This window comes from Dipodomys merriami, unplaced genomic scaffold (assembly GCF_024711535.1).
Source record: "Dipodomys merriami isolate MVZ:Mamm:240054 unplaced genomic scaffold, mDipMer1.0.p SCAF_6, whole genome shotgun sequence".
NCBI lineage: Eukaryota > Metazoa > Chordata > Mammalia > Rodentia > Heteromyidae > Dipodomys > Dipodomys merriami.
The window spans coordinates 8,218,450-8,241,237 of NW_027206179.1; the positions used below are offsets into that span (position 1 = coordinate 8,218,450).

The following is a 22,788-nucleotide window of genomic DNA, read 5'->3' on the forward strand; positions in this document are numbered from 1 at the left end:
TTAATTGTATATACTTACATATACTTACATGTAATTATGAAATATAATTATATTTATATATTTAATCATTAAATATATACTTATATTTATACATATAAGTTATATATAATTATATAATATAAAAATTATAAAATAAAACACTGTAAATTACATAAAATATGCATTACATATCATATATACATTATACATTGTAGATATAAATTATATATAACATATACATTATATTTTATATGTATTATATATAATGTGTAAATATATCAAAACAAACTTCAAGTTATGGAAACAAGAGTACTTACTTCTCTTTCTAAATTTGGTTATTTTTTATTTTTTATTTGTATTCTTTTCATTCTTCTGTTTCCTTTTTTTTATGTATGATGTGTTCAACTCTTCAGGAGGCTTCAGAACTCAGGAGTAAACGATAAAAAAGTATAGCACTGGAAGTCACTGAACATGGTGAAAATAAACTATACAACTAGTGGATGGATACAGGTGGGAGGGACTAGTGGACAGTGGGTAAACAGAATTAAGTGTATGAAAGAAAATGTGCTCATTAAGGTATATAGTCATTTAGTTGGAATCTCCATGTACCTCACTTGGATAATAACACTAAAGTCAATTAACTTTGAAAAAGAACTCACTATTAAGCTAGGGGCCAGTGTAGCATGCCTATAATCCTAGCTATTTGGGAGACTGAGATCTGAGGATTATACTCCCAGCTAGCTTAGGCAGGGGAGGGAAGACTCATCTCCAATAAACCACTAAAAAGACAGCAGTGACTCAAGTGACACAACCACTGAAAGAAAGAGACTGGGTGTAAGTAACATGGCCTGTTCTCACAGCCATCCTGGTACCTTGGTGGGTGGAGGGGTCTTTCCACCCAGCTCGAAAAGCCTAGAGGTGAGAGTCCAAGCAGGTTAGCCTTTGGTAGGAAAGCTTTGCTACAGAGAATGCTGTGATTTTGCCTTATCTCCCTAAATGGACTGTTTCCCTATATGGAAAGTGTGAAGCATATCTCCCTGTGTGGAAAAGTTTAAGCTGACCATTGAGCTATTTCCCAACATGGAAAGTTTTGCTGATACCTGATTATTTTGCTATATAGTCTGTTTCTGTTGGATTTGGATTTGGATCTCCACCCCAAACATGTGGTTTTTGTCTTTTTTTTTCTATTCTTTTATTGTAAGGGTGATGTGCAGAGGGGTTACAGTTACATAAGTTAATGAGTACATTTCTTGTCCAACATTGTTACCCTCTCCCTCATTTTCTCCAGCTTTTCCTCCCCCCATTGCCCCTTACTACCTGCCCCACCAAGTGATAAAGTTTATTTCTGACATAGTGTTTTGTGAATTATTACTGTTGCATTGATTCATCTGTTGCCATTTGTCTCACCAATTTGTTATTCCCTTCCCTTCCCTTCCCCAAATCAGAAAACCAAATATACAAAATACAGAATACCAAAAAAAAGCAATGATCACATGGGATAAACCAAATGGAAAATGAAACAACTTCACAAAGTACATGTAAAAAAAAGAAAAACAAATACACAAAAAACCTCTTCTTTCCTTGCCTTGGAGTTCATTTTTGATTAGCATCATTTTATATGGTGATGTGTATATAACCATTAAGCTGTTGTGATTCTCTGCCAGGACTATCCTAGACATATTCTAATTATTACAAATGAGGGAACCTATGGAACCTATGTTTCTTAGGTACTGGCTTACTTCACTTAATATGATTTTTTCAAATCTTTCATTTCCTTACAAATAGGGTAATGTTATTCTTTCTTGTTAAAGCTCATTTCTGGGCTGCAGGTCTTTGAGACAGGAGTCTACCTGCAGTGGCCAGTAGTCCAATATACATATTATATATATATATATATATATTATATACATATATATATATAGCCAATTTTACCTCTCAAAATGTGGTTTCTCTGTTTATTGCTGACTCAGTTCTTGTACAATACCACAACTTTAACAGAAAGGTAAGGTGCAGTTTTACAACCTTGAGTTCAAGCTCTAGAACTAGCACAAACACACATGTGCCCCGCACATATCAAAAATAAATACAAAGGAGGTTCTTCAAAAATTAAAATAAACCAGAAGCCTTGAAATAGTCTTTAAAGGGACAGTAAACACTGAAATAAAAGAGATGAACCAGCAACTTAGAAATACAAAGGGGCTGAAAAAGTAGAGAACATAGGCTAATGGAGAAGACTGGATGAAAATGAAAAACAATTGAAACATCAAAAATCCATAAAAAAGTTCTTTAGGGCAAAATTATGCAAGCGCCCCAGAATCTGATATTATGTTGATATGAAAATTTTGATGAAGATGTTTGTGTTTAATTTTCTGGGTAAACTAAACTGAAGGACTTCGATGGAATAATTTACTTTTAAATATTTTTTTTAATTTTTACACAACAATGTAGAAGACATCGTAATTAAACGATGGGCATTTTCTTGTAATAAGGACAGCATGTATTCAGGTGCCTATTCTACCTAAACAAAGGGTATCTTGCAAAAGTTTAAGAGAAAATACATATCCCTAGGAACACAGAATATATGTGTGTGTATGTATATCAAAACTACTTTTGTACTTTTCATTAGATAGGGTTTAGAAAATTCGGAAGAGCTGCTAATCTTGCTTGTCCAGTAAATAAATCATGAAGGAGAAGCTCATGTCAAGGTGATGATGTTTCCTTTACAAATCCTGAGGGTTAAGAGTATATAGAAATGCAGCACCTTTTCTTAACCACTTAAGAAATCTGTGCAATATATTTCATGTGAAGTGAGATACCTGAGGACTCAACAATTCCCACAGTCAAGTTCACTTATAAAATACCTGGTAATAATTCTCAGGGATCCCCAGGTTAAAATGACAATGTTGTGTTCTGTGACACTCAAATGGCCTCAAGGATTATAAATTATAGAGGGAACTGCTGGGAAATGTCATTCTCTCCATGTGTTACTGAGATCAAATGTAAATTTCTTTCCTGTTTTTATTCTCATTACTTCAGAGGCATGTACTAGATTGCATACCAGTGTATATGAAGAATTTGTCAACTCTAGTTCTATTAATATATTATTAATTCATAAATACATGAAATGGGAAAATGTTTCTACCATAGAAGCTCTCCTTCGTGGAATAGGGGAAATCATGCTGGCTGTATGGAACCTCCTATATATGAGCCAAGCATGTTTCCTCTGTGTGCAAAGACCCCCTCATGTGTGTCCACAAGAGCATCATGTGTGGTGGTCCAGTTTTTCCATTCTTTGACATTAAAACTTCTCTCCTCATGATGACAATTATGGCCATCTTCTCCTAGACACTATAGACAGTTCTCATAAGATTCTTAAACTGTGACTTTTCCTTGTTTTTCCATCTCTTAATTCAAACATGAAATGTTGAAGCTAGTATAATAAAGATGAAAGAAAAATGGAACCTTTGGTATAGGTAGTAACTTCTTGAGTAGAATTTCAATAGCTCAATAAGTAAGAATTGAGAGATAGTGTTGCATCAACCTAGAAATCTTCACACTGTGTAAACTCAAAAAGTATTAACTAAAAAGTTGGCCTACAGAGTCTGACAAATATAAAGCTAAAGTGCAATGAAGAAGCCCAATAAATAGGAAGCCCGGAAACCTAAACTCCTAAAGATTAGCAATTTGGTAAATGAATTGAAAGATTTGTTTCAAAAAAGAAGTCAAAAGGGCCAATAAATACTTGAAGAAATGCTCTACATCTATGGCCATGAAGGAAAGGCAAAACAAAATGACCATGAATTTTATCTCACTCCAGGCAGAATGACTATCATGAAGAACACATATAACAACAAATGCTAGTTAGAATGTGTGGGAAGTCAATACTGTTAATGGAAATGCAAATTTATGCTACCATTATGGAAATCAGTAAGTAGTTATCCCAAAGAAGTAAAAATAGATCTCCTAGGCTAGTTGTATCATACTAGGCTGTATATTCTAAAGAATGTAAGTGAAGGTACAAGAGTCACACTTGGAACCCAAGTATACTGCAGAGTATGCACAATAGCCAAATTTTGGAAATAGTTAAGATGATTTCTAAAATATTATTCACAATCAGAACAGGAATATTTTATTGGTATAGAAATGCGTATGACTGATTGTGAAGACTCAGGATCTATGTTGAAGGGGCAAAATGATGCAGGCTCCAGCCACAGGATTATCTGAGGATTGTGTTTGTGTATGTGGAAAGCTCTTGGCATGCTGGGCTAGAGAGGGAACATGGTCTCTCTTCCTATCTCAAAACACAGGTCACAGACTCCTGGGAGCTGAGGATATAGCTCTTTTGCTTGCTTAAGCATAGATATACAGCTAGTCAAGCATTTTCCTGAGATTGGGGAAGTGGTTTGAGCTTGTTCTAAAATAGTTTATATAATAATATACAAAGACATTGTCTCATAAGTTAAGTAAAAATGTATCCGTTGAAATTTGTTTGTGTGAATGTCTCCTGACTAAATCTTGGCAAAGATAATGTTTGCTTGTCTTTAAATACCCACTAACAATAAAGCACAGCATTCAGTGGCAATTGCTGTTTGCACTCTGCATCTCCTATGTCCTGGTGATTTCGTGACCCTTACCCAGGGAATCCAACGCCTTAGACGTTGACAAGTGATGATTATCATGTTAAGTGAAGTAAGCCAGGTTTATAAAAACAAGTTCACATACTTTTCCTCAAATGTGGAAGCCAGGCCTAAAGACAACATATATATGTACTTATGTAACACACACACAAATAACCATTTGTGTAATTATGGGAATCTTTCAAAAGGCTAGGAGGAAGGGGAGGAGAAAATAGCATCATAAATGATATATAATAACAAAATACTGCAAGCTATTGGATAACAGCTGGAGGAGAGATGAGGAAAAAAGGAGTAATATGTAGAGATATTTAGGTTGAAACATAACACATGCAGGTGTCCAATACACAGTGAATGTTTTCTAACAGTTATTATACATAAAAATGAAGGACAAAAGTGTACTTGAGTTCCTATCCAATTGTAGGCACTATATAGAGGTAGGAGAGAGCAGTGAATGGAGATGCAGAAGAAAGTAGACCCAAGTCAATGTACTTCTTACACATATATGAAAATGGATAAATAAAATCTGCTGAAATTCATTTAATAAGGGAAGAAGTGGATGAGAATTTCATGCAGAATTTGAATCAGATCAGAGCAAATTGCAAGTACATGTAGAAATGTCCAAATGAAAACTTCTTCTACAACTAATTGACATTGATAAAGAGTATAAAATAAGTGTTAATATTCTATTTATTACTAAAATGATTAAGACCAGTGGCAACCACATTAGCAAATTTGGTATTCTCACAAGAAAGACAAGTTTTTTCAGGTCCCAGTAGCATTTCAAAAGCATTAAAAAGAAAGTATAGAAAGTTTCTGTGAATCCCATAACCCACACTTGCATTGTATGCCCTACTAATAGCATGCTGTACTAGTGTGGTCCATTGCACAATATATGAGTCTCAGCATTTCATTAGAATGTTCTGTCCTTGATTTAAGCTCACATGCAATTTCTGTTCTGTCCCATATGTTATCACTACAGGCAAGTGTATCACAGCATGCATTCAACAGAGTAGCCTGGAAATAGAATAAATTCACTGAAATTTAGGGAAATTGCTTTAGGATTTTAGGGGTTTCGAGATCTTTGCATAGATTCTACATCCAATATATTTGCGGGTTAGGAAATATACATGTGGTTTTGATAGGGGAGAAAGAGTTTTTGCACAGGAACAGGTTCTCCGAAAAGTATAAATAGAAACACCCAAGGTGGTGGATGTATCAATGCTTCATGACAGCATATTGACCCATGTACTCAGGATGTCAAGTGATATTGCCAGTTGTGAAGGTCAAAGTTCAGAATACAATTCTGCAGCCCAACTTCTGCACTGACCTTGGGCCACTGCTGAATTCAACATCATCATGCATTGTCTAGGAAAGCATAGATGGATGCATTTGTGGAGTCTTCTGTATGGGATTTTTGAAACAGGCCTGGGTCAATCAGCAGGTAAGTTCTGTGGCTGTTTAGGACATTGGGTGTGTGAGATGTCCTCTGAGAGTGATGCCCTATAGAGTTGGGTTGATATCTGCTTGGCATGAGTCCTTGCCAACCATCTCACCTTTCATCCAACATGGCATCTATTGATGCTTTCAAGTTGCTTCATCCCTTATAGATTTCATATAAATCATTTGCTAATGCAGGTTTGTAACCAAGTCGAACAAGAAAACTTCATCCCAGGGGTCTCACTCTCTGTGGTCATGGATGAAATCAAAGCCCCTGGATGGAGAGGACAACTGGAAAACATATTTTCCAACTCGTGTTTATTTCGTGGTTGCTGGGCCTCAGATGCAAAACCACAGGGCTGGGAGTTTTCCACATGCCTATTGGGAAATCTTGAAGGTTACAATGACAGAAGCTGAGTAGCCATCCCTGTCAATAGAAAGGCACATATACACATAGACACGAATACAAGGCATATTTCTCCACGTGATTCCACGGGCTTCATTTCCAGCCAGAATTCCAGCTTGGCAGATGCTTCAGTGATGTTCTCTTTAATTTCCACACTCCTTCTGCTCCAGCTTCCACTTCTTGTCAGCTCCTTAGCAGGCACTGCCTGCTTTTCTAGAATGCAGCCCAGGGCGCATATGGATGGGGATGTGATGATTGCTGGGTTCTTCCCTCTCTATACTTTGGGAACAGATCGCAGAAACAGTGATGCTTCCCATCATGAATCAAACACATTGTAAGTTTATTCCTCCATAATTTTAGTTTCACTTATTCCTTTGTTCTCAGGCTGGAAAATGTGCGAGGAAGCTCTAGAGGCTCACAAACTATTCTTTCTATATCCTCTTCTCCAAACTCTCATCAGGGAATGAGATGCATAGTATATTTCAGTTTTAATTTGTGTGTACTATGGAGTGATTTTCTGCTTCCAAAGTGGAAGAGTTGTCTCTGGTTTCCTTCCATCTAGCTTCTTTCCAGGGTCATGAGCTCTTCACTTTTTTCTAGCATAGCAACTTAATTCCTATTGCAACAGAATGCTATTGTTTATAGCAATGGTTCGTATGTCTGTTCCAGTGCTGGTATGACATGGATAGTCTGTGAGGTGGCTGGCCACATTTGCAGTCAAAGATGATGACATCAGGAATTCTTTCACTGCTGTGAAATAGACTTGTAAATATCCTAATCCTTCATGGCATTCCTAGATATTTGTCTTTCTTATGTTCCTCTACTTTTCCATATTCACCTGATTTTCCTTCCCTTATTATCCTACAGAATATTTGAGTATCTTTGTTAGTGCATTTACAGGACACACTGAATCTTAAGGTTGCAGCTGATGGATGTCTCTCATCTACTTACAAATATGTAAGCACTGTTGGTAGAAATCAGAGAAGTCTGGCTTTATTATCCTATGATCCATTTTATCAAATTAATGTGTTATTAAAGATCATTATGTATCATCTGTGAAGTCTTGATATACATAAATGCCCCCGCTGCAATGTGATGTCTCTGGTAGATAGAGATGAACTCAATGCCACACCAGTAGTAGTTCTGGCAATGTTTTGCCCCTTTCACTACAATATAGGACTTGTTGTAACTATCTGGTTTCTTGCTGTGTTACTGTAATTCATATCATGTACTTTGATTGTAGTTACCGCCAGTATTTGTAAGCATTTATTATGTCTCAACAAACATCTTTATTCTCCTCCCATAGATATAATTTCCTTTTTCTCTTTTTATGTATTTTTCTCCTAGATTACATGTAGGAGAAAAAACATGGTACTTGTACTCAGTATTTGCTTCCTTTTCCTAACAGAATGATTTGTTTTTCCATTTATTTTCTTGCTTTCTTGTTTGTTGTTGAAGAAAGCCCAACTTCATGTATAGAACACTTAATCTATCCATTCTCTTGTTGGACATCTTGAGCAATTTCATAAGTCATATATTTTGTATAAAATGGCATCCATGTTTACATCTGTACAAAAACCTGAGCTTGATATATTGGGATAGATTGCTAAAAGTGGTATAGCTGTGTCTAATATGAGCTCTATTTTTAATATACCATGATATTTTCATTGCTTCTTAACTCTACATATCTTCATCAAAATTTCTAATTTTGTTTTATGATGATAGCCATTTTGGATTATACGATAAGGTAATGCAGAATACCTTTGGTTTGCATTATGCTGATTTATTTTTCTCCTGTATGAATTTCCTATTTGTACTTTTACATTTGAAAAAAATCTTTCACTTCATGTGCCTGTTTCATAGTAGGATTCTTTCTTGTAGTGGTGTTTAAATTTCAGTGTCATTTTATGCTGTGATATTAAGCCCTATCAGATGAATAGCCAACATAGGCTTCCAGGCATTTGTTTGGCTGTGTCTTCACTTCATTAAATATTTCTTGTATTGTACTGAATCATTAAAACTTTAACAGTTTTTATTTTGGTGCCAGTACTCTGGTTCAGACAAGATGCTTCTCCCTCTTGCTTGATACATTTGCTCACTTTAACCATGCTGCTGGTTCATTGGAGATATGTACTTTTCTGTCCAGGCAGTCTTTAAACTCTGACAAATCCAGGTGTGAATCTCAATGGCTGGCTGGCTGAAACTTTTCAATTCCATGAAATCACATTTGTAAACTGTGGTGCAGATGGAATTCTTCATCTTGTGAATGAAACAAATGATTCCACTGCCATGCCCAAACCAGTGCAAAACTATTGCTATTATTTTATGAAGTATTTGTATACTATCAGGACGAATTCCTGTGCGTATTTGTTGAAGTGTTTCCATTATGACAATATCTGCAATTTTTCAATCCTCAAATTTCCTAGTAAGAATTGTGATGAATTTTGACTTTTATCCTTTTGTACAAACTGAAAAGTAAGATCTAGCCTAAGCATTTGTCATATGCATACTCAATTTTCACAGTGCCACCACTTCCTATGGGTGGCAAATTCTAGCAATGTGGGATTGGACAATGTCTTTATGAATCAGATGAATGAAGTTGATTTTGAGTATTTGTAGGTCTCCTATTTCATTGGTGTCTGAGTTTATGAAATGCATACTTTTTATTTTACTATGGCTCTCTTCTATAATTGGAAGCTGCATTACACTAGTTCAGCATAGGTCTTTTGCATCTAAAAAGCTTTGGCAAATTGGAGATTTTCTTTTTTTGTAGAGGTTGTGGGATTGTCTTTCTTGTTTCCATGCTGAATGTAGTAGGAATTGGGATGAATATTGTTTAGGTCATTTCTAGAATATATTGAAGATTAATTTCAAAAAAAATCACAAACTCCAAAAAGGCTAGGTGGAATGTTGGCACAGTGGAGTTGCTGCATACCTATTTCAAGGTTCTGACTTCAAACAACAGCAATGCTAAGGAAAAGTTTAAGATTTATATACATGCATGTTATATAAATAATATATATATTTATTATATGTACATTATGTTATATAGTTTATGAAAAACATAGAATGTATACATTACTCCATATATTATATGTGTAACATATATAAGTATATAGTATGTGTGTATCCATTTATATTATATGTGTATAAATATATAATATATACATATTAATGTGTATTTATAGCAACTGATGGACATTTAGCTTGTAACTGTTTTCTCAGATATCTTCAATGATGATATAGAGAATACAGGAGTGCAGATGCCTCTTTGCCATTATGATTTTATTCTATTGGATAAACAGCCACCACTACCATTACTGAATCATGTTTTGCATTCTTGGAAGCACCACCCTATTTTCGACAATGGCTGTAGCAATGTGCACTCCTGTCACTAGAGGGCAGCCATGTACAGTTCCTTAACTCCTCATCAGGCCATTAAGTACTCCCATATATTAAGTCTCCCATACATTTAGTATTCCCACATTTGTGACATGATAACTTTTTGTTGTTTTATTTACCTTTTTCTGGTGGTTAAGAAGTTCAAGGTTGTCATTTACATCTTTTGGCCACCTACATCTCTTTCTCTATGCGTGCATGTATGTATGTATATAAATACAGTGACTTGAACTCAAGGCATTGCACTCTCCTTTTGCTTGTTAGCTCAGCATGTGCTCTTCCAGCTGAGGTATGTCTACAGTCCTGCTTTTGCTGGTAAACTGAATATAGAGACTTCCAGATTCTTCTGTGTGGGATAGCTTTCAACTAAAATCCTCTGAACTCAAATGTAGGCAGAAGAATATGACAAGGTGAGGTTATAATATGAATGTTTTCAGAATTTTGAAGAACCTCAAAACCATGTGTATATTGGTTGCAGTAGTTCACAGTGCCACCAATAGTGTAAGAGGTTCCCTTTCCCGGTATCCTCACCAGCACCTAACTTTTTTTTTCTTGTAATTGTGTTGAGATGGAATTTTAGTGTGGGTAGTATTTCTATATTATTTATATTTTAAGGATGTCAATCATGCATTCTTATACTAATTGAGAGTTTAATGTTCAATTTTATATTGGGTCCTTTCATCTTTTGCTATTGAATTTTGACCTCTTTAGCAAATCTGAATATTTATCTTTTGTTGATTTTCCTCCATTGTATGGGTTGCCTATTGATTCTGGTAATTGTTTCTTCTGATCAGTAGAAACATAAATTCAACATAGTCCACTCTTCAACTTTGCTAATGAGGAATAGTCTTCACAGTTTTGTTGCACGAAGTATTTTGATGAGGATATTTGTCACTATATTGATCATAGACATTGAATATAAATTTAATTACTTATTTTCTTCTCTGCTTTGATATCAGATAATGTTGGTAGCATGTAATATGCTGTAAGGAATTCCTTCAACTTGCATATTTTCAAAATAAAGTAAGAATAATGTGCCTCAGGCAATATTTAAATTTGTTGGGACAATTCAGTATGAAAGTCACATTGCACCTCTTTCCTTTGATAGGATTTTATTACTGATTCAATTTCATACAATTTCTTGTTTTAATTCAAGTGTCTACCAATTTCAACTATGGAAAAGTCTCCATGTCATTTCTTCTACTTGATCAAACTTATTGACATACAGTTTTCTCAAAGGATATTGATCTTTTATTTCTGTGTTTCCATGTCTAATGCTATTTACTTCAGTCTTCCTTTTGTTATTCATAGTATAAGTAGGGATTTGTCCCTTTTGCCTTTGAAGAATTTTTTTCAATCTGATTATACTTATTGAGTTTGTCCTCTAATTCCTTTTTTTTTTTTTCAATCATGGCGCTTTGAACTCTGGGCCTGGGCACTGTCCCTCAGCAATTCAGCTCAAGGCAAGCTCTCTATTGTTTGAGCCACAAAACAACTTCTGGTTTTCTAGTGGTTTATTGGAGATAACAGTCTCATGGACTTTCCTCCATGGGCTGGGTTTGAATGGTGATTATCAGGTCTTAGCCTTCTGAGTAGCTTGGATGACAGGTTTGAGCCACCAGCTCCCAGTTTTCCTCTAATTCTTTTACTCCTACTAACTACTTTGACACCTTCTACAAATTTTGGGTTTGGTGTTTTGCTTTTCTACTTCCTTGCGTTGCAATGTTGAGTCTGTAGTTTTGATCTTTATAGGATCCTTGTTATAATACTTGTTTTTTGAACCAGCAAAACTGAGGGAATGGATGGGGTTGGGAAAGACAGGTGTAATCAATGGATGGGGTGGCAGCAGTCAAGATGCAGTACTCATACACTGAGTTATTGAGTTGAAACCCTTCTCTGCAACTACTTAGAGTCAATTTTTTAATGTTTCATTTTAATGCATCTTTTACCATATTCATAGATTTTGGTATTGCTCTTTTCCATTTTCATTTGTACCAAAGATCAGCTTATATACTGACTTTCTCTTGATCCAGTGGTGGTTAAAATAATGTATCTTTCCTGTTTGCATCGATTTTTCCCATTTATCTCCTTGATTTCTAAACTTCCAACCTGGGTATCTTAGTGTGTGCTCAATACATTTTTTTAAAGTTTGAATGCTTTTATCTATCCTGAAGAACAGTCAACCTATCAGAATGTTTTATTCACAAGAAATTGAGTGGAATGTTCTTTAGGTGTGTACAAGGCTCATGTGATCTAGGTTCATATTTACCTTGATGCCTCCTTGGTGATTCTGCCTGGATGATTTCACCATTGCTGAAAGTGCTGTTATATAATCTGTAGTTATTTTTATATTGATAACTTTGACTCTCTCTCTCTCTCAAAATCTACTGGTATTACCCTTATATAATGAAGTGTTTAAGAGTGTAAACATAAATATAATTGCTACGATATCTTCCTGGTTTACTCCCCCATCATTGTATTCTGAACTTTGTCACATTTAATTGCATTGATTAATATAAATTTGATAAGATGTGTTGTAGATATTCCTGCTTTCTTCTGGCTTCTATTTGCTTGGTCTGCCTTATTCCATCCCTATCTTTGCAGTCTATGTATACCCTAAAAGGGGAAGCAGGGAGTGAGGTATTTGAGATCAATCTAGTGTCTGTACTTTCATCTTTGCAATCTTGCCACTTTATGTCTTTTGCTTTTTTTAGTTGTGGGTCTTGACCTCATGGCCTGCGTGTTGTTCCTGAGCTTTTCTTCTCAAGGCTACTGCTGTAGTACTTTGAGTCACAAAGTCACTTCTGGTTTTCTTGTGATTAACCGGAGATAAGGCTCTTGGATTTTCCTGCCTGGGCTGGCTTCAAACTGTGATAATCAGATCCCAGCCTCTTGATGAGCTAACATTACATGCATAAGCCAATGGCACCTGGCTTATGTTATGTGTTTCAGATAAATAATTTCAGGTATTTCTATTCCCAGTAATGGTTCACAGATCATTTCTCATTATGACATTATGTAACTTGTGCAGCTTCACTGAAGCTGCTTCTGAAATCTTTCTTCACAGCATTCAGTGATTAATAAATAGTCCATTACTAGTGGTTTTTCGAGTATATAACTTTTCATTTGTTCATTATAGGTTTTCATTTTTGATTTATAGAGGAGTTAAATGTATTTAATTATAGCAAGTTATTTTGTAATGATGACAAGTATCCATGATGAGAAGCAAATTAATGAAGAAGACAAAATGAAAACAAACTTGAGGGCAGATTATGATCATAATCCATTAAGTGAATGTAGAGAAATGTCATAAGACAATCCCTTCATACAATTAAACTCACACAAAAACTCTCACTGAAATGTAATTTCTCTACATTTCAAATATTGGATATCCAGTTTTACATGTTTTATACTGAGTATTGGAAATACAGTTATGAAGTTGAAAGTATATTTCTTTATCTAAGAAATGTGTATATGTTAGTGAGCATATATACAATGTTAGAACATTGTCAGATTGTTTGATAGTCACCCCTCAGTAAGTTTTATACATTCTTGTCTTCATTTCTTTATCATTAACATTTTTACATTGAAAATTTTTTCTTTCCTTTTCCTTATAGAAGAGATCTGATAGAGATAAATTTCCTTAACCTTGCTTGACAGAGAACATCTTGATCTCTCCTTCACTGCTACAGGATATTTCTGCTAAATGCAGTACACTTGATGGATATTATATATCATTATCAGCAGCAATGTAAAGGTCTCCTGCCCCTCTGTCCTGGTTTGTGAAGGTTTTACTGAGAAGTCAGCTGTTAAGGGGCACACGTATATACTCTGATTTCCTTTTCATTTGCAGTCTTGAGAGGACTTGATCAAAGGACAGCTTGTTGAAGATGAGATGGTGGACATTTCTATTGACCTTGATCTTCCTAAACTTTGTTTTATTTGTCTGTCTTAGGACTTGAAATCAGGTACTAGGTACAGTCCCTGAGCCATTTGCTCAAGGCTAGCACTCTACTACATGAGCCATAGCTCTACTTCCACTGTTTTGCTAGTTATATGGAGATATGTGTCTCATAGACTTTTTTTTTTTTACTATGACTGGGTCTATAAGTGGTTCTGACATCTCAGCCTCCTGAGCATTTAGGATTACACGGATTACCCTCAGTGCTACCACTGAACCACTTGAGCATCAGTTCCATTCTGGCTTTTTTGGTGTTTAACTGATGATAAAGAGTCTTTTGGCTTTACTGCCCCTGGCTTGCTTCCAATTGTGACCCTCAAATCTCAGGCTTCTGAGTACATAGAATTATAAGTGTGAACCACTGGTGCCCAGAGACACAGTTGCCAATTTCTAATGACCTTTTCACATATTCTTTCTCTGTTTCATACATTCAGTTTTGCTTTTGCATTACTCTTCCATGTAAGGGTAATTATTACTGTGCTTATTTTTGCCAATATTGAAGTTAGAACTGAGGAACTTCATGCTTTCCCTAATCTGTTTTGCTCAGAGTTAGTGATTTTTTCACTTGAGCCACAACTGCACTTCCAGTTTTCTTTTCTTTTCTTTTTTTTTTTTTTTTTGGGGTCCGGTCGTGGGCCTTAACTCTGGGCCTGGGTGCTGTCCCTCAGCTCTTCAGCTCAAGGCTAGCACTCTACCACTTGAGCCACAGCACCACTTCCGGCTTTTTTCTTTTTGCTTATGTGGTGCTGAGGAATTGAACCCAGGGCTTCATGCATGCAAGGCAAGCACTCTACCACTGAGCCACCTTCCCAGCCCATGAACTTCCAGTTTTCTTATAGGTTAATTGGAGATAAGCATCTTACAATCTTCCTGCCAGGGCTTGTTTTAAAAAACGGGGAGAGATCTTTAAAGCTCTTACTTCCTGTTTCCTTTCCTTTTCATTTTCTCAATGTACACATATTGTGAAGGAAGTACTGATCATTAAGGCATTTCCCAGCACTGAGTTTCACCATGATGGCCTTGAAACAGGGATATTTAAGCCTAAGTATTCATTTCATTACAACTTTTTCCATCCCCCAGTTTGGAGGTTCATCTCTTCATGCAGAGTTTCTTGGAATGTAGTGGAGGAGAGTAATCTGGGAAACCATTTCCTGCTTCATTTTTAAAGCATCTCATTTGCTCTGTTACATTCATGAGAATTTTGGTCTCTTCTGAGGCTTCAACTATTTTTTGGTAGCTAGTCCAGAAAGAGTTATTTAATGTGTTGGGGATGCAAGGAAAACAACAGGGCCTTCCTCAAATGACCCCTTGCTCTGCATCTGAAAGTTCATCTTAAATGACATTATCTAAATTACCATGGTCATTTAGATACCTACGTCATTTAAATTGTATGGCTCAAAAAACAAAGACTTATTTTTCACACATGTGTTGCTAGTCACCCCAACTTTAAAACAAAAGTATATTTGGTGTCTCATAAAGATCCACTTCATGTTTTATGGAGGGTATCCTTTTTTGGTGTTATCTATGAAAAACAGAAAAATCAAGCTCTGTGGAATTCATATGGACATCATATTAACAATATCTCATAAAAGGTGTAATTTTTAAGTGTATTTAATTTGTAGAGAAACAAACACTGAAGCCACCAAAGTCACTGCATTCATATGAGAATCACTTTTGGATTATTTTTGATGAATGTCTTATGTCTCCTGTGCAGGTTTGATTTCAAGTACTATCAGCTTGTTCTGGCCTTGGCTTTTGCTGTTGAGGAAATCAACAAGAAGTCCAGTCTTTTACACAACATGACTTTGGGATTTGATATCTATAGTGCTGATTTTAGAGCTTGGTCTGCTTTTGAGAATCCTTTTATTTGGCTTTCTGGGCAGAACAAGATCCCTAACTACACCTGCATGGGAGAAAGTAAGTTTGTATCAGTCCTTGCAGGAACGTCAGGAGAGACATCTGTGCAGATTGGAACACTGCTGGAACTCTACAGATTTCCACAGGTGGGGGAGAGATGGATGTATACAGATGTCTGCTTTGGTTCCTTTTTCAGATGTTATAAGAGAGTACTAGGAAAAGTTATAACAGAAAGCATATGCTATTTTATAATATCAAAAGCCAGGTACTCCAACATACTGTGTTATCTAGACTATCATTGTTTAAGAGAGGAAAGAAAAATAGGAGAAAACCTAAGAATGACTATGAGCGTAGAGGTCATTGAATAATTTTGTAGAAATTGATCAGAAAATGGGAAATGACATCGCGAAGTTCTTGAGTGAATAAAGTTAAGCATAGAAAGCAAAATGGCTATGTATTCTCTCATCTGTGGATGATGGATTTAAAATATAAACATAAAATACAAAATGAGTATGAGAACCCTTAAATGGCCAGGAACACATACACATGATTCAATGGGCTAAATTATGGTGTACATAACATTGACTATCCATGGTGAAACCACTGTGGATAATTTATGATTTCATGTGTGAGAGATATAATTTTAAAAGAATAGTGGAGCAGGTTATAATAATAGAGGAATAATGGCAAATATGATCAGAATATTCAACTATATATGTACAAATGGAAAAAAGAAACAAGGAATAAGTAGCATTGGTATAGATAAGGTGAGAAAAGTACAAATAATGGGATAAACATAAATAGGCATTATACACATAGTTGACATACTCAATTGAAGAATCATTGTACAATGATTTAAAAATAATTTACAGTTTAAGTTAAAAACTTTAAAAATCAGGTACTTCAAGATGGGAATGTGGCTTAGTGATAGAGTGGTTGCCTACCTTGTATGAAGCCCTGTGTTTGACTCCTCAGTACCAGATAAACAGAAAAAGCCAGAAGTGGCACTGTGGCTCAAGTCGTAGAGCACTTGCCTTAAGCATAGACAGATTCAAGGATAGTGCCCAGGACCTCAGATCAAGTCCCCAGCAAAAGAAAAAATATGAAGCCCCTCCTTTGACACAATTCAACTTGTTGCTTAACATAAATCAAGATTGAAGTTGTGAAGTATAGGAAATTTCTTTCATGTGAACCTCCAATTTTCTTTCCCTTTAGCTTACGTTTGGGGCTTTTGATTCTGCCTTGAGTGACCATGTCAAGTTTCCTTCTCTCTATCAAATGTCCCCAAAAGACACATCTCTAGCCATTGCCATGGTATCCTTGCTGCTTCATTACAAATGGAACTGGATAGGGTTATTGATATCACAAGATGAGAATGGTTTGTCGATCCTTGCAGAACTGAGAGAAGCAATGGCCAAGAACAGAATCTGTGTAGCCTTTGAACATATGATCTCTGGCAGTACTGCAACACAAGTAGTTAACATCATGGCAATTCAGAATCAGATTAATAAATCATCAGCAAATGTACTTATCATTTATGGTAATAAGGAATACCTGCTAGGATTAATGGTATATCTTGGGCAATTTTTAATAACAAACAAAGTTTGGCTCTTGAACTCACAGTGTGATTTATGCATTGGAAGAAATTATTTCATATTAGGCTCATTTCATGTGCCTCTCATTTTTGCATATCACCATGAAGACTTAGCTGGATTCACAGATTTTATCAGGGAAGTCAACCCTTCCAAATACCCAGAAGACTTTTACCTTGCTAAATTGTGGTTTCTCTCTTTTAATTGCTCTCATTCTGACTCTGACTGTGTAATGTGGGAGAACTGTCCACATGATGCCTCCTTGGAATGGTTGCCTAGGCAAATTTTTGACATGGCCATGTCTGAAGAGAGTTACAATATCTACAATGCTGTCTATGCTGTGGCACAAGTCCTCCATGAAATGTTTTTTCATCAAACTGAAGAGCCAGCAATGGATAATGGGAGATGGAGGGTGCCTTCTCCTGCACAGGTAAGGCCTTCACATTTGGATTCTATACATCAAAAGCAAAGTCAGTCTAAACACATTCAAATATTTTCCTATTGACCCAATAGAAAATGTACATTTAAGAATGATTGTGAGGCTACTCCTGACTTCTGTGCATGTGTTCTTAGAGGTAAAAATAGCAGAGGTGATGTGTTTCATGTTCCCAACAATTCCAGTGTTACAAATGATCTCAATAAGCTCAGAGCTAATGAATGTTCTCATAATCTTTTTTCACTAGACGCTTCTTAATAGCAAAGGATGATCTGTTCTTTAAATACTTAATTATTCCAATGATTTTGTTTCTCAGAAAGTAACTTAAGTGATTGGTGGGATTGGGAAAAATGAGGAAGAATGATGGAAGGGGTGACATTGAGATTCCTTGTACAACACATTGACTCTGTACCATACATAAAGATAAAAATAAAATGAATCATTAACAATTTCCATATTTAACACATTAATAAATTAAATTGCTTATGCCTGTCATCCTAGCTCTTCAAGAGGCTGAGATCTTAGGACGCCTGTTGGAAGCCAGACTGGGCAGGAAAGTCTCTGAGACTCTTATCTCCAATTACCACCAGAAAACCAGAATTAGCATTGTGGCTAAAAGTGGTAGAATTCTAGCCTTGAGTGAACAAACTCAGGGACAGCACCTAGGTTCTGAGTTCAAGCCCCATGACCAACAAAAATAGAAATAAATATTAATTACTTAAATACACACAAAAATAAATGGCTCTGTTATATATCACCTACTTAGCCAATGAAATTCCTGGATATTGATAAAAAAATTATCAGTTGTTCAAAACTCTTATGTAGGCAACTAAGAATTTTCTCATTCATCATTATGTGGAGGTGGATTCTCTTGAAAAAATTCCAGGTAGTAACCCAAATTCAGAAATATTACTTGCTTTTGTTCCTAAAACACATTCTGTATTGATACTTCATTAGATATCTGTGTTAATTTTTAATGATAAAGTTAGGATTAAAGAGAATGAGAGGTTTGGCTTAATTCAGGATTTCTGTTTCAACTCTTAGACTCTCTTCACCATGACATGATGTATCTCTTGTAGCTGCACCCTTTTCTGAAGAACATCCAATTTTACAATCCTGCTGGAGACCAAGTGATTTTGAACGAGGACAGGAAATTAGAGGCAGAATATGACATTTTGAATATTTGGAATTTTCCAGAAGGTCTTGAGTTCAAAGTGAAAATTGGGGAGTTTTCTCCATATGCACCTTATGGTCATCAACTGTCTGTATCTAAAGATATGACAGAGTGGGCCATAGGAACTACTGAGGTGGGTTCATGTTAACAAAAATGATTAGAATTCAATATAAGTAAACAAAAAGAACCCTTAGATATTATGTACTCACTAATGACTCAGTATTGTACATTTATTAGGTTTTAACTTGAGAAATTGTTTGATTCACTTAGGTGGAAAGGAAAGTACTAACAACATTTCTAAATGTTCATTTATCATAAAATGTAGATAACATCTATTATAATTTTATTTTAATATTAGAACAAATACCTGAAAAAGCAATTATTTCATGAAGTGGAAAGGTTTATTTTGCACATCCCAGTGGCTGTTTCAATCAACCCTTATTTGATTTGTTATGTAAGGGTGTATTTTTTCTTTTTTTTATTATTCCTCTTTCTATCCCTTCCCATAGTGTGTATGTTGAGAGGAATCATCTAAGGAGTCTGTACCACAGGAAAATGGTGAACTCATAGGAACTGGAAGACAAATAGGAAGATATGATGGACCTTGGTTCTAGCATGGTGTTAAAAATTTTAATGAGTATTTTACTACTTGTTTCCACTTTTCCATATTTCACAGATCAGTAAGAGAAAAATTATTCTATCAATTCAAGTAAATTTCTGGCTTAGTTGCATATGAATGTCTTTCCATAGGAGCCACTTAAAGGTTCCACAATTCTCAGTAATAGCATAGGGTGAGGTTGATGGCTGTAGCACAAAATCCTTTGTGAATTGTTTCAGGAAATCTTAAATAGCATCCAATCGATTGATTAGCTTTAAGTATTAAATAATTATACTTGATGTTCAAATGCTTAGGAACACCTGGTTTTATTGAATATCAGGTAATAGTCTGAATATTTACCAACACATATTTGATTTTCCTCAGACTCCTAACTCTGTTTGCAGTGAGAGTTGTGGTTCTGGATTCAGGAAATCTCCTCAGGTGGGAAAGGCTGTCTGTTGCTTTGATTGTACCCCTTGCGTAGAGAATGAGGTTTCTAATGGGACAGGTAAGTCTCTGACTAAAGAGGAAATTCTCTATCGCTTCCTAGTTTTCAACAATATATCTCAGTCCATGGAAAATGTTTTGTATTTGGATTGCAGACCTAAAGTCTTTCTTCTTTCAGTAATTTAATTGTAACTACTGATGATAATGATCCTTGAAATAATATACCTCATGGCCTTAAATTATATCTGGGATTAATTTTGATATGGCATTTTATACATTTTAATCTCATGAAAACATTTTCTCCACTACTCAATAATGAAGTTTTATTTTTTTTCATTCTGGTTGTCGAGTTGTTCTACAGAGTTATTACAGTTACATAAATCAGGTAAACAGTATAATCCTTTGTGTACCATGTGTCCCTTTCCCTGCCTCTTTGCCAGTTTTCCCCCTCCCATTCCCAATCGACAAGTTGTACAGTTGATTTTCCACATAGTGTCTAGTAAATTGTACTTATTTACCCTTGTTGTATTTGTTACACATTTTCTGTGACCCCCTTACCCTTCCAAATACAAACTAAAAAGACAAAAGGAAAGAAAACAAAACAGCAACAACAGCAACTGAAAAACATCTCTCCTTTCCTTTTCATGGAATTTATTCATATGATACCATTTTCTATGCTCATATGCACATCACTATGAGTCTTTCTCAATAACTCTTAAGCATATATTCCTTTGTCCTCAGTGAATGTTCAAAGTTCATTTAGCTTCTCCATTAAGGTGAAGTATGAATATCTGTAAAAGGCAGACTCTCCATTTTCTTCCAAATTATATTTATGCCACAAAGAACACATAAATCTTGCATGTTTGTATTTCCCTGCCCAGAATTGTTCTTGCTATAGAGAAAGTGATTAGAAACCTGAGTTTGGTTTGAATATTAGACACAAGTTTTCTGCAGAGCATGATTTTTGAGCTATAAAGAGAACCTTGATCCTCAATTCCACTGCTTTACAGGTGGGAAAAATTCAAATATAATGAGATGAATTCAAGAATGTAACACAGGCCTCCTTTTAAAATTTCAAACAAACATACAGCACTGTAACCTATATTATTCACAATTTTGAATGGCAGTAGCACAGTTTTGCACACAGTACTGAAATTCATATAATAGCAGCACAAAGAAGTCAGAAAAGTATTTTTAGTTTACTTGACTTATGAAAAATGCCCTTTTCCTATATACGTTAAGGTCAGTTTGAAAAAGCAGAATGTCTTATAAATTGAATGCTCTTTCAGGTATTTTGTCACAATTAAGAATACTATTATAATAGATGTTGCTTAGATTTTATGATAAATAAATGAAGTTTTTGGTTATAATTTGTGGAGGGGAAGGGAAAAAACAAATGGTTTGAATAGGGATATAGGTGGACCCATTGCAGCAATGAGGCAATCAAGTCATTACGTCGAAAACAATCTTTACAACTTGGGGGGGTGGAGGAGGATTGGATGGGGTGGCAGGGAAGGATGGGATGGGAAGGGGAAAGAAAGGAAGAGGCTACAATACTTGATAAGAAATGTACTCATTATCTTGCACATGTAATTGTAACCCCCCTGTACAGTATTTTCACAATTAAAAAAATATGTTAGAAACTAGCAAAAAAGAAAAAAAAAGAAATATCCAATTAGCATGTTTCTTTCCTACATCAGAGTCAGTGAGTAAAACAATCAGAATGGAAAAAACAAGGAATGTGAGCATGAGGATGAAGTTACTGCATACAAACCGTGAAAACAAAGAGTTTCAGGCATTTTTAATTTTACTTGGTAGTATGAACTCTTATGTTAATAAGAACTAATATGTTAGAGTCCCCTCTAAGAAGGGACTTACCAATTTCCACTGAGAAGAAGGCAGTACTGAAACGAGTCAAATGGTAACTCCCTCTTCTTACCAGATATGGAGCAGTGTATGAAGTGTCCAGATGATGAGTATGCCAACACAGAGAGAAACCAGTGCCTCCCCAAAGCTGCAAGTTTCCTGGCTCATGAAGAACCCATGGGAATGGCCCTGGACTGTGTGGCTCTCTGCTTCTCCACCCTCACTGCTCTTATTCTAGGAGTCTTTGTGATGTATCAAGACACTCCCATTGTGAAAGCCAACAACCTGTGTCTCAGTTACATCCTGCTCATCTCCCTCATGTTCTGTTTCCTCTGTTCCTTGCTCTTTATTGGCCTTCCCAACACAGTCACCTGCATCTTGCAGCAGACCATATTCGGTCTTGTCTTCACTGTGGCTGTTTCCACAGTGTTGGCCAAAACTGTGACTGTGGTTCTGGCCTTCAAGGCCACTTCTCCAGGGAGAAAGATGAGGTGGCTGCTGGTATCAGGGGCTCCTAACTTCATCATCCCCATCTGCACCCTCATCCAGGTGACTCTCTGTGGAGTCTGGCTGGGAACTTCTCCTCCCTTTGTGGACACAGATGCATTTTCTGAACATGGCCATGTCATCATTCTGTGCAACAAGGGCTCCCTCACTGCCTTCTACTGTGTTCTGGGATACCTGGGCTCCCTGGCCCTGGCCAGCTTCACTGTGGCTTTTCTGGCCAGGAACTTGCCTGACACCTTCAATGAAGCCAAGTTTCTGACCTTCAGCATGCTGGTGTTCTGCAGTGTGTGGCTCACCTTCCTGCCTGTCTACCACAGTGCCAAAGGGCAGGTCATGGTGGCTGTGGAGGTCTTCTCCATCTTGGCCTCCAGTTCAGGGCTCCTGTGCTGCATCTTTCTTCCCAAGTGCTACATCATCTTGATAAGACCAGATAGAAATTCTCTGCATGGCTTCAAGGACAAAATTCATACTGAGAGAAAGAAGCCTTCTTAA

The 22,788-nt window shown here is 36.1% G+C and overlaps 1 protein-coding gene across 1 annotated transcript; it reads left to right on the plus strand.

Annotated features, from left to right (window-relative positions):
- The first annotated feature begins 822 nt into the window (after positions 1-822).
- On the plus strand, positions 823-22,788 carry LOC138814237 (vomeronasal type-2 receptor 116-like). Its single transcript, XM_070003248.1, has 7 exons — positions 823-897; positions 6,630-6,793; positions 15,534-15,822; positions 16,892-17,698; positions 18,784-19,011; positions 19,861-19,984; positions 21,866-22,788. The coding sequence occupies exons 1-7, from the start codon at positions 823-825 to the stop codon at positions 22,786-22,788; spliced, it is 2,610 nt and encodes an 869-aa protein (XP_069859349.1).